This window comes from Acanthisitta chloris, unplaced genomic scaffold (genome assembly GCF_000695815.1).
Source record: "Acanthisitta chloris isolate BGI_N310 unplaced genomic scaffold, ASM69581v1 scaffold15942, whole genome shotgun sequence".
NCBI lineage: Eukaryota > Metazoa > Chordata > Aves > Passeriformes > Acanthisittidae > Acanthisitta > Acanthisitta chloris.
Window position 1 is genome coordinate 54,313 of NW_008660041.1, and position 22,713 is coordinate 77,025.

Here is a 22,713-nt window from a genome sequence, read left to right on the forward strand (position 1 = left end):
CAGTGAGAAGTTTTCGTTACAATTAGTGGAAAGCCTACTGTCAGCCCACAGCTACCAATATTGTAGTTGGTGTCTGAACTACTTGATCGGGGACAAAAAATCAATAAAATCTTCTTCAGGCAACTGGACGTAGCCTCTTGTTCGCAGGCCCTGGTCCTTATGGGGATTTTAACCACTTGATATCTATAGAGGGCAACACAACAGGTGACGAGCAATCCAGGAATTTCCGAGAGTGCATTGATAACTCCCTGACACAGGTAATCAAGGAGCTGATGATGGGAGCTCTGCTGTGCCTCATACTTTTATAAACAAGAACCAATTGAGGATGTGAATGTCAGGAGCAGCCCTGACTGCAGTGAGCATGAAATGGTGGAGTTCAGGATGCTGCAAGAAGGGAATAGGGCAAAAAAGAACTATCACAGTTCTGGGCCTCAGAAGAGCAAATTTCACTGTTGAGGGCTCTGAGTGGAAGAATGCCACGGGAGGTGGTCCTGGAAAGATGAGGATTCAAGGAAGGTTAGTTGATTCTGTAAGACCTTCAAGCACAACAGTTGTCTAACTGGACAAAGAGAAAATCAAGGGAAGGCAGCAGTTAGCCTGCATGGATGAACAGAGATCTCTTGACTAAACTCAAACATAGAAAGGACACATACAAGAGGTGGAAAGGTTGAAGTCCACTTGGAGTTGAATTCAGTGAGTGCTCTAAAGAGCAACAGAAAGGACTCCCACAGGGATGTCAGCTGTCAAAGTAAGATGAGGGAAATTGTGAGTGTGCCCTGAATGGAGCAGGAGACTTGGTGACAATGGACATGGAAAAGGCTGAGGTACTGAATGCCACCTTTTCCTCCATCATTTTTGCTGGGATTTGCACTTGAGATGAAGGAGAATGCATGAAGCAAGGAATATTTACCCTGAGTGGAAAAAGAGCAGGTTAGGGAATATTTAAACAAACTGAACAGACATAAGTCCGTGGGTCCTGATGCAATGCCCCCAGTAGTTGGCTAATGTCCTTGTGAAGCCATTCTTGATTATCTCTGAAAAGTCATGCTGACTGAGGCCTCAACAGGCTAGAGAAAAAGGAACTTCAAGCAGATCAACAAAAGGAAATGACAAGTCTGAGGAGGAATAACTTCATGCACCTGTACATACTGGGGCCTGACTGTCTGGAGAGCTAGTTTGCAGAAAAGGTTCTGGTATGCAGTAAGTTGACCAGGAGCCAGCAATGTGCCCTTGTGGCAAAGAAGGCCACCACTATCCTGGGCTGCATTGGAAAGACAATTGTCAGCAGATTGAGACGTGTGCTCCTTTGCCTCTATTCAGCACGTGGGCTGCATTGGAAAGACAATTGCCAGCAGATTGAGGCGTGTGCTCCTTTGCCTCTATTCAGCACTAGTGAGGCCACATCTCCAGTGTTGTGTCCAGTTCTAGGCTCCTCAGCACAAGAGCAACACAGATGTACGGCAGTGAGTCCAGCAAAAGGCCATGAAAACCATTAAAGACTTGAGATATTGGATGTATGAACAGAGGCTGAGAGAGCCAGGACTGTTTAGCCTGGGGAAGAGAAGGCTCAAGCAGGGTCTTGTCAATGCATAGAAATACCCAAAGGCAGGGAGTAAAGAAGACATAGCCAGGAACTTAGCAATACCCAGTGACAAGACAAGAAGCAATGAACACTAAACGAAACCCAGGAAATTTCCCTTAAATGAAAGAACAAACATTTACTTTAAGGCTGGTCAAACAGTGTGCAGGAGTTGGTTTTACAGAGAGGTTGTGGAGTCTTCATCACTGAAGATATCCAAAACTCAACTGGACACAACCCTGAGCAACCTGCTATAGCTGATCCTGCTTTGAGCAGGAGGATTGGACTAGATCATATCCTGGAGTCCCTTCCAACCTTTCTGTGACTATCTGAAAAAAGAGACTTCATAATTAGATGAAAAGCAACAGCTGGGAACACACAATTATATTATTTCTCCTGTGTCCCAAAGCTGCCTTGAGTCAAGTTCTGCCAAGGTACTGGCCTAGAAATAAGTGAGATGGCATATTCAGCACAATGAACAATTCATAATGGTCATAAGACAAGTGAGCAAATTAGAAATATACATATAATTCAACCTGATATATTTTAATAAATTTTAGTCTCTGATAAATTCTTTGATTTTTACAGCATGAAAATGCTATAATCTGAATGAAATCACTAATTAAAAAATATTACTAAAGGTTCTTTTTCTAGTTTGGATCTAAACCAAGAATTATTTTAATATAAAATTGTAGCTTATATAAAACCATATATACAAAATGAAAAAAAATCAAACATTTTCATTCTACTTTATTTTTAATGATATTTTCTTTTTACGAATGTGTGTTCTATGTAGAAGAATACCTTGTCTATTAATATACTAACCAATTTTGTAGTTACTGAATTCATTATAATGCAGCATTTTAAACTTTGCAACAAGTATTTATACTGAACGCAAGATGGTGCCCTTCTCCTAGTTGATATATAAGCAAGTGAGTTAACAGGAACAGACATGATACCCCACAGCCTTTTTCAGGTTTAGGAAACCTATACTTAAAAAAACCCCAACTATAATAATAAGCCTATTTCTGTTATCTGGCATGGAAGTATATTTTGTTTCTCGTACAAGTTAGGAGATTTTTGTATTAAACATATTTCAGGAAGGTTACCATCACAATACTCAAAAAACTTGTATTGGTATTTGAAGGCTACTGATTTCAAAATTCGTGACAACTGAACCAATGTAGTGGTCTATATTGTCTTACTATAGAAGGTTTAGGAAATGCACATGTGCCCATAATCCATACTTTGTCATTCATTAAAGCAAAATGATCATAAATTATTTTAATCCTGAATAGCCCTAAAGCAGAGAAACATAGAGTGCATTTATAGTTTTTCCATATGCCATTTTTACAAAGCAACATGAAACAAAAGCTGTCAAAATTTATATTTTAAAAATAATTATGCTGCTTTCACTGAGACAATAAATAATCACAAGTAATACATTCCAATTTATACTCTAAAATGACAGTGTTCATGAAGCATCACAGAAATTCAATATTCCATGCGTTATTCATGATTTTTAGACTATTGTGTTGTTATGACATTAATAACAAAATACATTATCTCTGTGCATTGAGCATCATTTTGTTGGGCCTTGCAGCATACTTTGGATAGAAAATGCAAACGTGGTCTGTTTCAAGGCAGGGATTTCAGGCCAGGACTTGCTAGTCTTAGATGACTGCCCTACCCTACTTGCTATTTTTAAGCTTCTCTCTCATCCCCCCTTCCCTTCTTGTCATAATATTTTTGAGAGGTCTTGTTTTCTCCTCGGGGTGAATAGGAAAATTCTGAAATGTTAACAATGGCTAGATGTGAGAAACATTTTATACCAAAGTCATCAGACATTTCACACATACTCCTCATCTACTCAAGACAGTTCATTGCATCATGCTCTGCACACCAATTTGTTAAGTACAGATCATTTGGATTTTGCAATTTTCCTTACTGAAAAGGAGAGCATTCTTTCCTCCACAACAGAAAGAAAAATGAAATTCTTCAGATGTTCCTTGAATCATTCTTAAAACAGAGGAAACATTTTTCTCTCAGCCTCTTCTAGGAAAATTCATCAGTCATCCTGAGAGATTGTTTTCACTTGCTATATTAAAATTCTTAAGATGGTTTAGTACTGGATGCTACACAACCTAAAGTAAAAATTATGATCTTTTCATTTGCCACTAATTGAAAGAGAAGGTCTTATTAAAATACAACTATCAGAATCTGGAAAATAAAATTGCTTAATGCTCAGTGTTCTTTCTCAGTCATCTTCAGACAGCTCTGTTCAAGATAGATGCAACTTTTGTGGATAGTTAATACCAGATACACATTTATAATCTTGTCTTTAAGAAATGCTCACATATTGCTTCACAATTTTTTTTAGATTGGGATTTTTTATATACAAGCTCACCAGATAATGGCAGCTAAAGAGCATATGCTGAAAGCTCCAATCCGTGTTCAGCTTATACACTCTAGGCACCACAAACAGTTACTTTTTCAGGGTCGGAGAGTCATTGGGATGCTTAACCAGTCAGGCTTTTTCACTAGAGACAGACACAAATAGCAGAGAGGGTACGAAAATTACAGATGAGTGCTCACTGGTGAGGAGGCAATCCCAATGTTTGGAATAGTGTGGAAGCAGAGAGCAAAACCAGCAAAGCTGCGATCTGTTTATATTCCAAAGTCCTTGCATAGGGAAACCTCCTCTTCACGTGTTGCACTTATCAGCTTGCTGTTCCCTTTCTTGGTAGTTCCCTTAGCGCTACCACAATAAACACAGACCTTAACACTGCATACCTGCAGTCCCTTTTCACCATTAGTGAAGTGCCCATGCTGGGCAATCACCTCCAAGCCTGAAAACAAGGACTTAAATGCTGTTACTTGATCAAGCTGCACACTACTCTTCTAAAAATGGCCTCAGATTTCTACTCAAATATGGGTTTTGTCAATAAAAATAAAAAAGGTTGGAATTTGTTCTCCATTAGGAAAGTCACATATGGCAGGGGTTTAAAATCAGACAGAGAGCTGAAAGGAACAACAAAATAAGAGAAGAAATGGTGTTTTTCTGGTCTGGGGTTTGTGGTGCAGGTAAAATAAGAGAAGAAATGGTTTTCTGGTCTGGGGTTTGTGGTGCAGGGTTATGGGCAGAGAAGGAAGCAGTGCCAGCTAAGAGCAGTCAGAGGTGAGAGAGTGAACATCTCGCCTGCTGTGCATACAGAGGGTTTTTCGCTTTATCCCACATGCCCTGGTTCTACGAATCTGCTTTTAGGTTAAAGCGTAGGTGTGTCTGCTGAGGAGCAGCACTTTGAAGAAGCTGTAGGTGTAGCCTGTCTGTCATTAATCAGGCTGGAGATCACTCTCACAGTCATGGAAAATGAAATGAACAGTTAGCCAGCGGGTGAAAAAACAAAGACTCATTTTTCAAATCTTCTTGCCAGATGAACAGACACCTCTTGAAGACACCACCTTTCTTGTTTTTCTTTTTCTGATTCTTAACTAATGTATCGGATATTTAAAATCTATTGTAGCCGGTGACTACCATACACAAAAATAGGATTATGCTGACAAGGTATCTCAAAGATTAAAAAGGTGAGGACGAAAGCAGAAAAAAACCATAATGACAGTTGGAACAGGTAATAATGCTGATCATAAAGTATCACTATAAATTCTTATTCTGGAGTAGGAAATTTAGTAAGTCTTTGTACTATATGCCTTTCCTTTCAGACATATTTATAGCACTGCTGCTCTGAAACATCACTGCTAGAGGTTTGAAACTTGTAAGTCCATCTTTTTAGATGCCAACAAAAATACATGCATGTTTAAAATGTATTTGGAGCACACTGATCAAACCATATGAAAATATTAATATAAGAACTCTCACTAAGTTTTCTGTGCTCTACACAAATATCAAATCCCCAGGAAATGGCTCTATAACAAGAATTAACACTGAACAGACATAGAAAATGTTGCTCAGGCTAAGTAGCCTGTTTCCACAAAATATCGCTTCCAGTTCACAGAGCCTTGTGCAAGGGAAGGCTCACAATCTCAACAGCTTAACTCCACACTAAGGAGGGGAACTTGGGGAGCAACTGATCACAACACCTCCTAGTCATTCGCACAGGAATAGTAAATACAGGAATTCTAGTTTGTCACTCTTCCATGCACATAACAGCAACATAAATGTAATCTTCTATTTTATACCTTTCTTAGCTCCAGATGAACAAAATAGAATTTTTTATCTTTCTTTGTCCCTGAGTAGAGACACAGGTGTCTGTTCCCTGATGCACATCTCCCTGAATGAGGTCTGACATTCCTTCTCTTTCATGCACATGATCTAATTATTCCCACACGCTGCTGAAAGACGCTGCAGTTTACATGCTATGAGCTGTGTCTCACAGTGTGTCTCACCAACATCTGCTCTAGCTGACTCCTGACAGCCAGCACCAGTATGTGGCATAGGGCAGCACTTATAGGCAACTGACGTGACACAGACAGTACCATCTGCATCACCTTTAAATCTTTAAAGTCAATTTCCAGCACTAAAATCACAGATGCAGTTTCTTCTACTATTCATGACCAGGCTGTGTAAACATATTTCAAAGTACAATTTAGCCCTTAATAAATTTTCAGCTTTAATGAGCAATGACTGTTCAGAGTAAATTTACGGAAAAAAACATCACATTAGTCTTTTGAATTTCGCAGTCAGAATACCATACAGTATAAACTATCATCTGCTTACAAGAATGGAGTAGCTCATAGGATGTAGGATGTCAGGAATATGTATTAGGAATACTGTATTAGAAGAAAACAGCCCACATTTTTCCTTATTTTCCTTTAAAATATGAAAGCTTTGTAAATGCACGCTTATTGAAACCTTCATTTCAAGTTAGTCATCATTGTGCTTCACTCTTCAGTTCTTTATATGCTGTGAACCTCCAGTGTCTATGCAGTTGTTTCTAAGGTAACAGATCAAGATGCCTTGTGAAAAAATGAATCAGATCTTGAATATTCAAGGCATCTCCAGTTGCAGAAATGAGAAAAGGGCAGTATCATCTCAGCTGAGGGTTCTCAATATCTTTTAGACCCTAGCTTGATTTACAGGCAACTAAAATATAATCCACCCTAAGGCCGCAAGTGCAAGAGTACAGTGGCGTATGCAGTTTCAGGCTTGTAGACTGTCAGAAATTTTTAATCAGAGCCATAATTAAGGAATTACGGAGGCTGTTCTCAACAGAGTCTGGTTGCCTCGTTGCAGGGTACACACACACAGAATACAGATGAAGAGTGTGTTTGGTAGGATTGAGCCTTCACTCACTGACAACCGCACAGAAATCTTTCTGTCAGACATGTGATGCACAAATCAAAAAATACATTAAAAATTAACATGAATCAGCATGTGAAAACAAATGCATATATATTTTTCTCAAGAGAACAAATATCTATTATTTTCCTGAAAGAAAACAAATTGATATCTTTCACAGGGATTGCCTGTGTCAATCATTTTCAGTGATGAAATTACTGGATTTTGCTGAGGATTTTTGTAGTTGGTTTGATTGTTTGTTTTCTTAAACTGGCTAGAACTACTTTCTATTTCTTTCAAAGGCTGTTTTGCTTATTATTTGAGTCCACAATTCATATAAACAGATAAATGCAAGTAAAGCTCATAAAAAGAATATTAACTGAAATATGCAATGCTTTTAGAAAGCTTTCATTACTACAAAAAAACTCCACATTAAATTCTTTGCTTAACAATATCTGACATAGATATTTATTGATATATGCACACACCCACTAACTGTGATAAAATAATCATAAGTTATTTTTTAAATGCATATCATAATGAGATCTAAAAAATCAAATTCATAGAAAAGGATCAAACTTGATAAAAACCTTCAAAGCTGTATTATTTTCCATGTCGTGTAAGGATAAGCAAAGACACAGCACCCTGGTAGCTTGAAGAGCAGACAAAAGTCACAATTATATGACTGGACAAGTTGTGACTACTTGTACCTCCTTTCCTGTCTCTGAATCCTGTGCTCTATCTACTGCATTACAAATTATTACACACTACAAATGCTTGGAATCAAAATTGTTCTGAATATTTACACAGCTTGTTTGGCAACATTCTTCAGGAACTACTCTGCATGAAGAAAATATTAACAGATTTTTGGACTTGTATCATTTAACAAACTGAAAGGCAGATGCATTGATTAGGGTCTTACGTTCTTGGAAAGATGTGAAGAGCATCTGGAATCGGCTGCTTCGACTGCCTTCATCTGCCCACATGCGGATTACACCAAGACCTGTCCGCAGCATAACATCATTAGCAACAGTGCTGCAAAACTTTGCTTTCAAATCCTCCACGGAGCTGCTTCCGTCATAGACAGCCACAAAATTCCTTTTGCATTCATTGGAATTCTGCATCTCGTAGTCCAAGAATCGCAAGTAGATCTATGAATCAACCAAACAACAAAGGCAACATGTACAGACAATTGAGAAAGACTGAAAAAAGTCAAGCAAATTTGCTCTACCTTGTAGGAGAAAGAGTACACAACACCACCATCAAAATAATTATTCTGGAGCTTGTGATCCATAGAGCACTTCCTTAGAAGGGCATTAATATGTAAACAGCACTGTTTGTACTTCCTACTATATTCTCTTGCTTCAAAGTAGAATCTATCAGAAGATCTAGATATTTTTGTGTTCTTATTCGCAATAAGATCCCAATTTCCAAATATATACCTGTCTTTCAGAAGTATGTACAACAGTTCTTCAGGCTGAAGGACATGCAAGATAGAAATTTCTTCTTTCACTGCTTGGTGCAATATTGCTCTATTAAATGACTGACATGGAAAATAATAAGGCAAATCATTGCTGCTCCCTCCCTAGAGTCAATACATGTCATCTTTATGATATGTCTCTGCTACACTAATTCAGGAAGTGAGAATCTGAGAGCCAGGCAGAACTCAATCCTTAATCCTTTTATGTTTCCTTAAGTGATTGGGCCACCATCTTGGCTCTCGTAAACAAAGTGTTATGGTATATATCTTCATAATTTAATAGGGCTGAAATACAGGGTGTTTTGTGAAAATTGCTAGAAACCTAGAAAGATTTTTAGGAAAGCTCTGTTGCATACAAGCTAAGTTGTCTCATAAAATAATAGTAGATATATTGCCCTTTGCAAAGACTCTAAATCTACCCAAAAAGAAGAAGGGGTGAGGCAAAAAGGCTATTGTTTGATATTCAAGGGATATTTGATATTGTTTGATATTTCATAGGGAAACCCACTAATTTTAAGAGCAATTGATATTACAAGAAGCACCAAGTATTCCAGTAACAGAGAAGACAAAAGCAATTGATATTACAAGCAGCGCCAAGTATTCCAGTAACAGAGAAGACAAGAAACATTTTCCATAGATACATGATATATAATCAAACTGCCAAGGGTACCCAGGAGACTTCAGGATAACGGTACAGAAAGGTGAATTAGGGCAGAAATAGTATAAAAAGACAGTAAACATATCCGGCATACAGCCTTATGCATCTTCACTTGGAAAAATAACTGGAAAAGGAATTCCACTTTGTTAGACATCAGATATGCTTCTTTCCAAAAAATTGTATTGACTTTGGATATTTTTTACATGCACATAACAATTGCTTAATAAGATTCTCTGAATTTACATAAAGTACATAAACAGTTGCAACAGGACTCACCATTTCACCTCATTAATATAATAAAGGTCTTATGGTTGAAGAATTGCATGCTATTAAGCAGTGGGACATTGTTTAATAAATTAGCTCAGGCGTTTTCATGAGCCTTTTCAGGCAGCACATTATGGTACATGTTCATTCCTTGTTATGCTTTGCAACTGGTCTCTCTGAAAAGAGTATCTGTAGAAAAAATTTTACTAGCATATGAAATTTGGTATACTAAGTTTCATTTTGTTTGCCTCACCTTTTTTCTAGTGTGTTATTTCTTACAGTATCCCTTACTTAAGTTCTGTCATTCCTATCCTTCAGAAGAACTCAGAGGAACATATTCCAGTTAAATACCAGTTAAATGAATTCTACTTCAAACATGTATCCTAGGTTTTACGTGCTATAAATTAAGGAAGCTGCTCATGTTACTCTCTACAAAATGGAAAAGTTGACAGCAATGCATAAAGAAATATTCAAACAGAAATACCTTATATTAAGGAATACTTTTTATAGTGTTTATCACTTCATTTAATAGTTGCTTCACCCCAGCAGTGGAATGATACATACTAGTGTCCTGACAGAGAGAGACTGCACATGAGGGAGGGATGTATGGGAAGAGGCAGAGCCATGATATCCACATTCAGCAACTGTTCATAGCTTGGACACACCAGAAAGCTGATTCTGTGTCCTAGAGACCAGTTGTTCCTGCTCAAAGAAAGTGTATAATAGGCACTGTGCAGCCCTGGCACCCAGGCTCTCCTGTGACACTGCTGAGACAGCCTATAGTCCCTCTCTGCTTCAGATGGGCTCTTCAGTGCTTGCCAGCTTTGTCACAGATACTGCAATAAAACCCTCCTGCAGCTGATTGTATGCAATATTGTATACACATGACTGTTTACCAGAAAACAAAGTCTGTCATATAAATGTCTCATAGAGAAAAACAGAAGCCAGACCATACAGATACACATATCAGATTTTTACCTATTCCACTTTTCGGGAAAGGTCTTATTTACTCCAGAAAAAAAATCATCTTAGTCTAACTGCAGAACAATAGTAAAGCTATACTTTACCTACTGGATGAGAGACCTCTCATGTTTGTTCATATGTTCTCTGTTTCTACCCTGCTGTCTTGTGTATATACATTTATATGTACAAGTGTATGTATGTATGTATGCATGTATGTATGTATGTATGTATATATATATATATATAAGCATACATATATCTTGTACAGGGTATCCCATTGCATTATTGAGGTGTAATTTTTATGAGTTTTCATTCTCACAAGAAATGTGTGCTGATTCTTACTGTGGTTACAAAATACCAGCTCTCACAGCAATTTCCAGCATTCATCAATTATTCCTGATCTGTTCAAAAATACTGTTCATATAACAGTACAGCCAAAATCTTATTTCTATCATCTGACATTCTCTAGTTTCTGGCAGCACACTAGGCTTATAAAATAGTAAAATATTTCTTAGACTAGCAGCTATAAATGCTGAGAAGGAATCAAGAGAATTATAACTTAGCATTTTGCTTTGAGTCTTTCAGGGAAGAAGCCAACACTTTTGGTTCTTCCTAAGCCTGAATTCTGTTGTCAGTCATACCAGGTCTTTTCTCTGTGTGAGAAATTCAGCTAACATCGTAACATATATCGACTTGATAGATACTAGAGCCACTGGAAGGAAATATTTAACTTAAAAATCTATGTTTATCCTTCAGAAGAAAGGTGCCACCTTCTCCAATGGTGTGCTTTCATAAATTAGAGAAAATAAATTCCTGATATTCTGAGTTTCATTCTCATAATCCTCTTTAGAGATGACTACTCCCAGAATTTTATATAAAGTAATGAGGACTTGATACAACACTCATTGAAATCAGTGGGTACCTTTCCATTTGCTTCTCTGGATCAGACCTTTGGATCAAGACTGCAGTGCATTTTTAAAAACTGGAAACTGATTGCACAAACTGACAACCTGATATTGGATCAGATTTTATTTTAAAAAGCTGGAATAATTTAATTGCATCTGCACGCCTCTGCCAACTTTTATGGTTTTATTACTATATATTTGCCATTGTTCCTGTCACTGACTGTAAGACCCACACTGGCAGAAGAAAATGACTAATAAATTGAGTTCCCCAGGGAAAGAATAAAACTGATTATATGACAAACTGTTATCTAATGCAGAAAGTTCCCCATACATAGCTTTGTGAAACCAGAGGAACTATTCTCATTACTTTTACTGGTATGTGGATCTCACTAAAAGAAATTCAGCAGAAAGTGAGAGAAAAATTATCAATATTTCTGGTTATTGCCTTTACAGAGATCTCAGTCATAATGTCTACCAGCAGCAGATAAGAAACTTTGTTCTCCTGAAAGAAAACAAATGAACAAAAGAGGAGGTCACAAACTCTTAACACCACCATCTGCTTTCATTACACATTTTTCACTGATGCCGACAGGAGCTTATGGAATGAACATTTCTATAGATACTGACATTAGCATAATTAGGCCATTCTTGATGAAGAGAACATCTTATTTGAAAGAAGGAGTATAACTGCCATAACTTCTTTAATATTTTTTGCAAAGTTTTAGTAAGACACTTTCCTCAAATCATCAATTCCACATCACTTAGAAGAGTGGGCTGCTCAAATACTAGATTTTCTGAGTTTTGAGGTGTCACTGAAAATGCCAATGTCATTAGCAACAAAACTGATAAAGTCTCACTGCAGCTGTGGCATATATAGTTTACCCTGGGTTGCATTATATTTTAAGTAATTGTCATGTTACCTTTAAGGTTCATAGTATCATAATGATAATAATCAAAAAGGGAAATGCTGGGTAAGTTTTACTATTTTTTTAATTTAAATTTGAAAAACAACAGAAATCTCTGACTGCATATATTAGAAAACACAACCAAAGTGATTATAGACTATGAATAATATATCACCTCAGAAAAATTGTCAGATTATAATCTCTTCATAGTGCATAAGTTTTGATGAGTTCTTCTCTTTAATCAATCACTGAAGGTTAGGGCTGACAACATGATTGATCAGGCCAGTCAGGAAAAGCTTCAAAGCATATCCCAGCATATCAGACTTAATATATGTGCACAGACACTCAGTCCCCTAAAACCAAACCAAACAAATAAAAAGCCATCGTTCAGCTGCCAAAAATAATTTAGACACAAGAGAAAAACCTTTTCTTCATCCAGGTATAAGGTCCAGATTTTGCCTATTCAGATTCTGGGTTCAGTCAATTCTCTTGTAAGCACAGAGCTGGGTTAAATCATCCTACGTGATGCTCAGTGATCAGTTACAGCACCTGCTTTATTGTGCATCTTTTACAGCTCTATGTGATTAACAAAGGACTTTCAGGATGATACCTCCAGTATTTAGGCCTGGGAAGCCGAGTTTTTTTTAAAGCAGATTGTGCAACACTGATTAATCTCCTGCAAGGCATATTACTAGCGATGCTTGAATTTGTCTTCTGAAGTGGCCTGTCCTCTTTCTCGGATCCTAAACTTTTTTTCTGTCAACATTACTTCAACCCAAAAGTGTTAACAACGCATGTTTGGAGTTTTGTTTGTTTGGTTTGGGGTGGGGTATTTTATACAGTCTGGGACCATAGTTTGGAAACAGACTCGTATTTTTCTCTCTGCTGGGGCTTGGAGAATACTGTCTGTTGAAGGTGACAGCCCTATATGGTACTTCTAAGACCCTGTGAGTCACAGCCAAGGCTCAGACATCAAAATACCTTTTTCCTGAACAAGCAAAGCTCTTTGTATTTCTTTGCTTTGTCCTATTTGTTTCTTCAGACTTCTGTGGCTGCCCAATAGCTGACATTTATTTTAACTGTCAAGTCATCCTCATTTTTCTCTCATGCAGTAGCAAAATGCTCACAAAGTGACAACCTTTACAGTTCCTTGGTGCTGTTCTGCTTTTTAACACGGAAAACTGTAGATCAAATCCTGATTCTGCTGTACTCTTTGGCAGATATTTTATTACTTTCATCAGTATCATTTTTTTTGCCACATTTTCTAATAACTATTTGGTTTGGGGATGCTGAGGTTGCTTATATTTCTATACCTGAATGGAATAGATTTATGGTAACTTAAAAATGGGATTTTTGTCACTCTGACATCTGATCTAACATGCCTGCTAGCAGAGATTCTACATACATGATTCTACACATGTATTTGACTTGCACCTTCACCTAAGAAAACTGTTTCAAATACATGATTTTAATAGTTTAACATAGATAAACTACTTGTTTAAACATAATTTGTTCACTTTGTTCCAAGGATGTCACATACATGTGTTGGGCATTTTTGAATTCATAATACAATTGGCATTATCTGTATGTTATGTACTTCAAAGTTTCTTTAGAGATGGAGCTTGTCTGAAGCCTGTAAGTGTCTGTGTCTGTTAGGCTATTAAGACACTAAATTTCATTTTTATGTAACATTTTAGAAATCACCACTCAAATGATTCCTATTAAACTTTAGTGCTCTACTTAAAGCTTCTCTTCTACACCCGATTAAGAAGCCTCAAAAAATTAGGGATATGGTAGACTGCTAGTGCTAGCAGCTTAAACTGCAGGTCTCACAGCAGTTCACTTCCTCACTGCTCTTCACATTCTTTCAGGTCTCATCTAAGAGCACAAGTTTTCACTTGACACAGGAGAACAGAAAATGTTTTGGTTTAGTCAGATTGTTTTAAACAGACTTGCAATTTTCTTCACTGCATATTTGCTTCAACTAACTATCTAGGAAATGCATGCACAACAACCCAGTCTCTCTCCAGACTACATTCAATAGGAAGTCAGGCACCTGGAACCAACAGTGTCATCTCTATTTGTTCAGCGCATGGATACAAGGTCCACCATGACAACAGTGACAAGTGATTTTTATCCTCTACGAGGTAGCAGTACCTATACCTTGTAAATAGGTGAATGTCTTGGTCCCACTGGAGCTTTTGGCCCATGCCCAGCCTTGTGCTTCACTGATGCACCCTCGGGCATTGCCAAGCTGCTGTCTGGTTTGCACTTGGGCTGTCCCTGTTGCCCCAGGCAAGTCCAGCCACCACTACTCCGCAGCCACCATGGCTAGGTCTGCCCAACTCTCCTCATCAGTTATGTCCTGGCCCTGTGGCCACCCTCCCCCTGGCCCTCTCCCATGTGCTGTGCATCCCCCTCCCAATGCTTCCCAATGCCTCTGCTTAAAACAACTATTATCATTCATAGGCAGCTCAGGGTTAAGGATAATGCAATAATATGTCAAAATTAGATACTTGTTAATTGATACTTTTGTTTTTCTCAATCTTTTGTGTTAAATCTTGCATCCTATAACCTATAAAGATATGTTCATTGCCCAGTAGCATACTCAGGTGGGGCAAGAGAATTAGGCATCACTTTGCCTAACTAGCTTGTAACTTCATTTTATTTCTAATTATGTAAATATGGAGAGTACCCTTGCTATTTGCTCTGTCTAAATGTGCTTCTTGCTTATTCCTCCTGAATAAATGATTTCCACTAGACTAGATTCAAACTAATTCTTGTCTATCTGTAGTTTTGATGCTCTTCCCTGAGCTACCCAGAGCTTCTGATAATAGTGCTTATAATAGCTCTGCTTATTGTTTTTTTTTCCCAGCATCAGAACATCATCTTTGTAAATGTTTTATTACTCTTATGTCAAATTCTCTTGCCTTTTTTTGGTCTTTTTTTTCTACAGAACTTCTCAAAGAACAACCATGACACAATGCTATCTTACCGGGAAAGTTATCCACCAAAGGGAGTACTCCTTGAGCACAAACATGCATTCTGCCTTCCCTGAGGGACCTTGTCAAACTCCAATATAGAAAAAACACATGTTGATATTATCCTGTCCCTTAACATAAAGTAATAAAATGCTATAATTAATTTCATTTTCTTATTTTATATTCCTAAGTACAGATTCTTTGCTTATGCACTGCTGTAGCCAATGATATCTCTGAAGTTTTTCAAATCCCAGTGCAATAAGTTTATGCACTTCCTCCTTTGGACTTTGTTATACAGTGAAGAGTTTTTGCACGGGGAGATTCCTTCAGAACTTTATTCTTCTGGCTGAGTTGGCACATTCAGTCAGCAGCTCTCTTCTTAATTTTCCATTCTTGCTCTGATTACTGTTTGAAGTCACCTTCTACACGAAGTGCATAACCCCCAGTATTACTGAACTTCAAATTCACAGCTATCTTAGCAGCAGGAACTGACTTTGAGTGGTTACAAGAAAGACATGCTTTTCAACCAGTCACTTTACAGTATAGGACTCCAGGTCTGCATATAGATTGAAGTTGTGTTTGAACTGCCTTCTGCTGTCTTCTACACTTACAGAAAATTTCAGATCTGCATGTGCTTTCAGTTCTGGGTTTTTTTCAGGTTGGTTGTTTTTTTGGGGTTTGTTTTTGTTGTTGTTGCTGTTGTGGGTTTTTTTCAGGTTGGTTTTTTTCTGGGGGTTTGTTTTTGTTGTTGTTGCTGTTGTTTTCTGTTTTGGTTTTTTTTTAATATAAGGTATTCAGTGGCTCTATTTTAACTGTGTGCAAGAAATCTGCCACTCTCTGTCCCATTCCAGACTGTCAGTTTGAAGCTCAGGCTTAGAGATCTAAAGTTCATACTGCCTGGCTGATCTCATTGCTCATATGTTGAGCTCAGACTTGGCTTGAATCTAGAATTGGAAACCAAGGGAAGGACTTGCATCTTGCTTCTGCAGACAGTTTAGATTGGATGAGCCTAAGCCAAATGAAATTGCAAACAACCCACAGTCTGGCATGGTTTAATTAAGAAACTAAAGATGCAAAGATCCAACAGAAACTCTGTCTGAGAAACTCTGGCCTTTTAGGCATAATTCCCAGTAACAAACTGTGCAGCCCAGAGTACAGGAACATGTGGATTTAAAGATGTCTGCTGAGTTCTCACTGTCCTTAGAAGGAGAGCCTGATTTCATAGGTTCAAGCTGACATAAATTAGAATGATGTCACTAAATAATTGTACTGAATATGTCATTAGTTCAAGGTTGCATAAGCACAAAAGAAGATGACTGTAAAATATGGACAATAAAATCCAGTTCAATTGAATCAGACTCATATACAATGTTACCATAAATCTTACTTCTTACAAGTTTCTTTAGAATTTATTCACTTATTCATTCCTTAATATCTGAAAATATTTCAACCTGTCCTATTATGGTGAATCCATAACCATGTATGCATGGGCATCTATACATGTATATACTTGTGTGTATTAAATATATATATGTATGCATCTGTTTGAAAATCACACTAAGAAAGTTCAACTGTTAAATGAGACTTATCCCACAAAGATGGATCTAGGCTTGAAAACTCTTTTTTCCCTAGCTTGCTGTGAAAGCTTTCAACTCTACATGTTAAGAAACACTGATTTATAAGCTTTTATATTGCACAATGTCTCTATCCAGATAATTCTGTAACATGGGATCAGCAAGATCCATCAAGAGATGACTCAGTATAGCCCTCTGCCTAAAGGTAGGATTATTAATGTTTCTCTCATTTTTCATAGGTTGCAACCTAACCTGCACTTTAAGACCACCAGCAATGCTAGCTGAACAAACTTCCTCAAACAATCATTCATAATCCCCTCCCTGATGTTTGACATTTTCTTCTGTAGTATCTGAAACTTTCTTTCAGAGTGCAGGACCATGGGTTATCCTACAGACCTGGACATCAGAGCATTCCTTCCTCTTTTTAAAAGCCTTTTCTGATGTTATATCATGCTCCTTCACAAAATCTTCTTGGTAAAAGCCTTTTCTGATATTTTATCATGCTCCTTCACAAAATCTTCTTGATGACATTAAATAACATAGAGTATTACCTCAGTTTTTCTAAAATTCTCTTGTTGTTCTCCCTTCCAGATGCCCTTTGGCTAGTACACGCTCCTTGAAATGCAACACAACTAAATTGAAGCATGGAAGTTTATGAAAAATTAATGAACTTTAATCCTTAATCCTCTAGTAACAGTGGTGGTGTGGCATTCTTCTGTTACACATTGTATTTATGGTTATGCAGCTACCCAGTTTGTAATTTTATATCAGGACTGAAGTGTAGATAAATACTACAGTTAAGTAAATATGGGATTTCTAGCAGGACTTTGAATCATGTAGAACTTTAGAGTTAGGCCAAGTAAGAACATCACAATGACATTATCTGACCAAATAATCATAAACTTGAATTAAGACTACAGAAAAATTTTCATTGGCTTATTTAATTGTGCTGATTCTAATAAGCACAATTTTAATTTTGTGTTTACCTGTTTTCTTTCTATCAATACCTGATTATATCATAGAATAATTTGAGTTGGAAGGGATCTATGAAGGTCATCTAGTCCAACCCCCTTGCCACAATCAAGGACATCTTCAACTAGATCCAGTTCCTCAGAGCACTGTCCAACCTGACCTTGACTGTTGCCAGGGATGGGTCATCAACTGTCTGGGCAACTTGTTCCAGTATTTCACCAGCCTCATTGTAAAAAATTTCTTCCTCATAGCTAGTCTAAATCTGCCCTCTCTTAGTTTAAAACCATTACTTTTTGTCCTATTGTTACAGGTCCTGCTAAAACACTTGTTCCCATTTCTCTTCTAGGTCCTTTTTAAGTACTGGAAGGCTGCTATAAGGTTTCCCTGAAGCCTTCTCTCCTCTGGACTGAATTAACACCAACTCTCTCAGCCTTTCCTCATTGGAGAGTTATCTATTCCTCTCATCATTTTTGTGGCCCTCCTCTGGACCTGCTCCAACTGGTCCATGTCCTTCCTGTGCCTGGCACCCCAGAGCTGGATGCAGTACTTCAGGTGGGATCTCACAAGAGCAGATTAGAGGGCAGAATCACATCCCTCAACCTGCTGGCCGCACTGCTTTTGACGCAGCCCAGGATACGGTTGGCTTTTTGGACTACAAGCGCACATTGCTGGCTCATGTCCAACCTCTCATTCACCAGCACCTCCAAGTCCTCAGCAGGGCTGCTCTCAATCTGTTCATCCCCAAACTTGTATCAATACTGGTGGTTGCACATAATGAATATAAATTTTATATAACACGTAGAATAATCATTCATCAGTCCAGTCATCTCATATTGCTATTTAGTGCAGCAAAGTGGGAAACTCATCTACTTAATTGAAAACCTCTATCAATATTGAATTTATCCAAAAGTAAAAAAATATATGAGATTAAAGCATATTCTGGAAATAATTTATCTGTAGTCTTTATGAGCCAACTCTTCTCCTAAACTTTCCCAACAGAAAAATGCTGATACTAATGACTTTTTCTCTTCTGGAAACCATTGCTGAGAAGAACTCTAAGCATTCATCTATGTGTTATACTGATGATGAAACAGTTAGATATTTAGTACAGTGCTCTCTGAGATTATACAAAAACCCCCTTATCTGTTTAAGGATGGCAGAGATTAGTGGATATATAAATTCTACCTTGTAAAACCTTTCCTGTCCAATAAAAGACAGCTAGAAAAAGTATACTGTGGAGGCTCTTTAACACAGTGAATGAAAGTAGGTGGGAGGCAAAAAGCTGTGCCAATTGCAAAGGGGAGAAGTGGTAGTGTATTCAGCAACAATTAATGCATATAATAACTGATAAGATACAGATAGGAGAGGAAATCAAACAGAATCCAAGAAAAGCAGTGTTAAATTCACAGCAGCCCTCTCATGTTTCTTACAAAGACATTGCTTGCTGACTGTGGTGGGAAAGAAATGAGAACACTATCTCTTTGTCTGTGGCTCTAAACCAAAGGAACTAAAGGTTTCATACAGAGGAACATGAATTTACCTTAGGTCCACTTTCACAGTTCCCAGATGAGAAACAATGATGACCTTAGGGAGCCAGCAGTGTTCCCTTAGTAGCCTCTACATTAGGTATTTGAAATACATTGAAAATTAAAATGATAAGATTACTTCCCACTTAAGAAAATACATTGATTCTTTAAAAATATGAGCAAAATTAAAGTTGAATTTAAGAAAATTAGTTATGGCACAAAAAGCACATTAACACTGCCACATCATCATTTATAGAGAAAGGTGGTTATTTTGGCTGAGATGACAAATTACCCTTGTATGGCAGAAGGAAAAAAATAGTTTACAGATCAAGCTGTAAAGTTATTAAACGAGATCTGACTGCACTAAGAAATGCACAATATATTAGAAAAGTCAATTTCTTAAATTAAATGGCAAATCAGCAAGTGGATGAAAGACTGACCTTGGATCGGGGTGGTGCTCGGATGTACCATTTACAGTCTACTGCTTCAGTTTCAGAAGCTTTTCCTTCTTTGACAATTTGTACAGATTCCACAATTCCTTCAGGTCCTCCCATCTCAAACTCACAAACTGAATAACAAAATATCAGAAAAAATGAAACCTGAGCAGCGAACAAAAATATTTTCTACAGCAGAGTATAAAGGCCTCCAAGTTAAGAAAAAACCCAAAACCAACATACCAACCTGGCAATGGTTTCAAAATGCCAAGGTCCTTAAAATCTGGATCTTAAAAACAGAGAAAAAGAAAATTAGTTTTGTTCAATATCTGGGTTATAATGTCAATGTGCTAAAATTTGAACATGCACTTCAGTGATGTAAATGCACATATATTTCTTGGAAATGAGAAATGTTTCAAAACTATGGCAACACACTAATTATTGATGCAGAAATTATTGATACTGTCAAAACAAGTTGGGTTTTTTCTGTTATGAAATCCTGCTTTCCTCTGCCTTTCAGAAGTGAGTTCAAAAATATTTTTGCATATACTAGCAACCGAGAACATCACACAGCTAACCACATGATATTTTAATACATCAGCCTAATGAAAGAGGATATATTTACAGATCCATTCAGAATGCTTTTGCCTATTTTGCATTTTGCAGTATAACACTCAACTTAACTAGAGAAATCTAAACTTCATTCTGTTCATGAATACTCTGCCATCCCTACTGACAAAGAGAAGACACTTTCTTTGTCAGTAGCGTCCATTCGGTCTTATTGGGAAAAAAATACCTTAAGGATTCACCATGGAAGACTTTGTACTAACGAGGTAAAAGTCTCATATATGTGCTGTTTTCCATCAGATAAATATGATTAGATGTACTCTCTGAGAGGGTTTGTATCAGTTTTATAGGCAGGTGTAACACATAGATGAAATGAGTTTGGTCTTAGACCTATACTTCAAGAGACAACTATTCACAGACAAATCATCATTTCATAAAATTTGTCCCAGTTTGAAGATACTGTCCAAAACAGTGAAATGTGAAAGAGATTAAGGCATTTCAATGCATGATTTCTTAAAATAGATTGGTCTTGACTGGTAAATTTTTATTACTTGCATTGCTTTTCTACCTAAAAAGAATTTGATGCACTGTTTTCTTCATCTACTCTGGAATTTATCTTCTTGTTTCAGAATTGGGTCACTGTAGAAAGAACTAGAAATAAAACAATGAGGAGAAAGTTTGGAAGTAGGAGATGTATCAAATGGATAAACCTCCAAAAACTACAACCAACCCTCCACCAAAACTGCTGTCTCCCTCTAGCCTTAGTTGAATCAGGACAGTAGGAATCATGGCAAAACAACAGAATGAAAAAAATCTAATGCTTTATAAGCAAGAACAGCCATTTTAACCTGAATAGTCAAAATGTGCTGGCTACAAAAACTGGAGTTGGAAAATCACTTTTTACATTGTCCCTCTATAACCAAACTGTTGTTGTTCTTCCCAGCTGTCTTTTACAGTTACACAATATAAATCATGAGTAAATACCCATGAACTTAGGAAACAGCAAATATAACTGAGTAGACAATTAGCATTAATTGTTAAGCAGGTTTATAGATCAGACATAGATAGATATGACAACCTATGACACTAAATGTAATCATGTATTTCAGTTAATTTACTCAGATGTTGGTATCTGGTGCTGAAACCAAGACACTTAAAGGAAACCTTTGAATTCTGGTTCAAGTTAAGACCCAAATTTATCTCACATAACTGTTGCATTCCTTTTACTGAGCTTGCAAGGATCACTCTGATTTACTGAAAACACTCCATGACATTAGTAAAGTACAGAGAAGGAAACATGGAGAAAAAAGTCCTGTCAGGATTTTCCCCATATGAAGTTTCCATATAAAGCAATGCTAGTAGCAAGAATCCAGGCTGAAGTGTAATATAGACCATGCAATTTGAACCACAAAACAAATCTGAAAGTCTGTTCTCATGTAACAATTCTGTAACATTGGTAATAATACACAGAGAAGTGCGCAATCTGTTAAAGTTCTAGAAATGTGGTAGATCTTGCTCAGTTTAGAAAAATAATCTTTTTCAACATTTCAAGAGTGACAGTGAAATAAAATCTGACACCTGAAGTGATACACTTCATTGAACATTACTAGCATATCAATATTATTATAATAAAAACAAAATCTGTAAATAAGGTATTATCAGAGATGCTTAAAATTCAAACATATTTAAGTATATTTACCCAGCAAATGTTTGCTTTTTAAATAGTCTACCATTAAATAGATTATGCTTTAGTAGCTCTTCTGTATGTAATTCAATCAAATTGTTATTATCAGTCTGGCTGAGTCAGAACATTTTTAATGATATCTAAACACTGACTGTCGGGATCTTTCAATAGACAGATGAAAATCATGTTTCCATACGGAAAACCTCCCAAGATGGGACAACTTTGCTGTGAAAAACAAAATAGATCACACATAAGGAGACAGAAAAATAGGAGGCAATAGGCTTTGAGGGCAATGAAACACATGGAAATATTTTAATGCGGATTTCCTTAATGGGAAAATTAAGTATGTAAAGAGAAAACCAGGAATTTTCATAAGCATTGTGAAAATGTGTAAAGGTTATATAAATGGAAGACCTAACATCCAAAAGTTCTGTGGCTCTTTGCTGAAGCATTGAATGCTTCTTTTAACACAAACCAAACTCAACAAAATAAAGGTTATCTAGATCTTTCCTTTGGTGATATATTACAACCCACTCCACAATAACAGGTTCCTGCAATATTTAGTTATTGTAGCCTTTACTGTAAAACATTTCAAATTTCTTATGAGATGTAAATAATGTCTCATAACTGTGCCAGGTTATTTAGAGTTGCTGGCAAACAAACAGGATGTGAAACTTTATAGAGCAGCCAAAGGAGAAAATGGTGGTAATCTGTAATTTCCTTAAGTAATAAAAACAAATGTAGTGAATGAGCAGACAGTGAGACGGACCAGGCCTTTGATGGTGGTCATCCACAATACAAAGTGAAGTTGGAGGCCACTGATGCACCAATATGCACCAATACTGGGTCAAATCCTGTTTAATATCTTCATTAAAAATCTGAATGATGGGCCAGAGTGTACCCACAGCAAGTTTGCTGATGACAC

At 37.1% G+C, this 22,713-nt stretch overlaps 1 protein-coding gene across 1 annotated transcript in view; it reads right to left on the reverse strand.

Moving 5' to 3' along the window:
* Positions 1-19,826, reverse strand: part of LOC103797457 (neuropilin and tolloid-like protein 1) — a gene marked incomplete at its 5' end in the record, with an annotated part of 29,114 nt that extends 9,288 nt beyond the window's left edge. Inside the window, 3 exons of the mRNA XM_009069674.1 lie at positions 7,798-8,026; positions 19,544-19,671; positions 19,785-19,826. Of these exons, the coding sequence (XP_009067922.1) occupies positions 7,798-8,026; positions 19,544-19,671; positions 19,785-19,826 (399 nt within the window). The remainder of the gene's footprint in view (positions 1-7,797; positions 8,027-19,543; positions 19,672-19,784) is intronic.
* Positions 19,827-22,713: the final 2,887 nt, after the last annotated feature.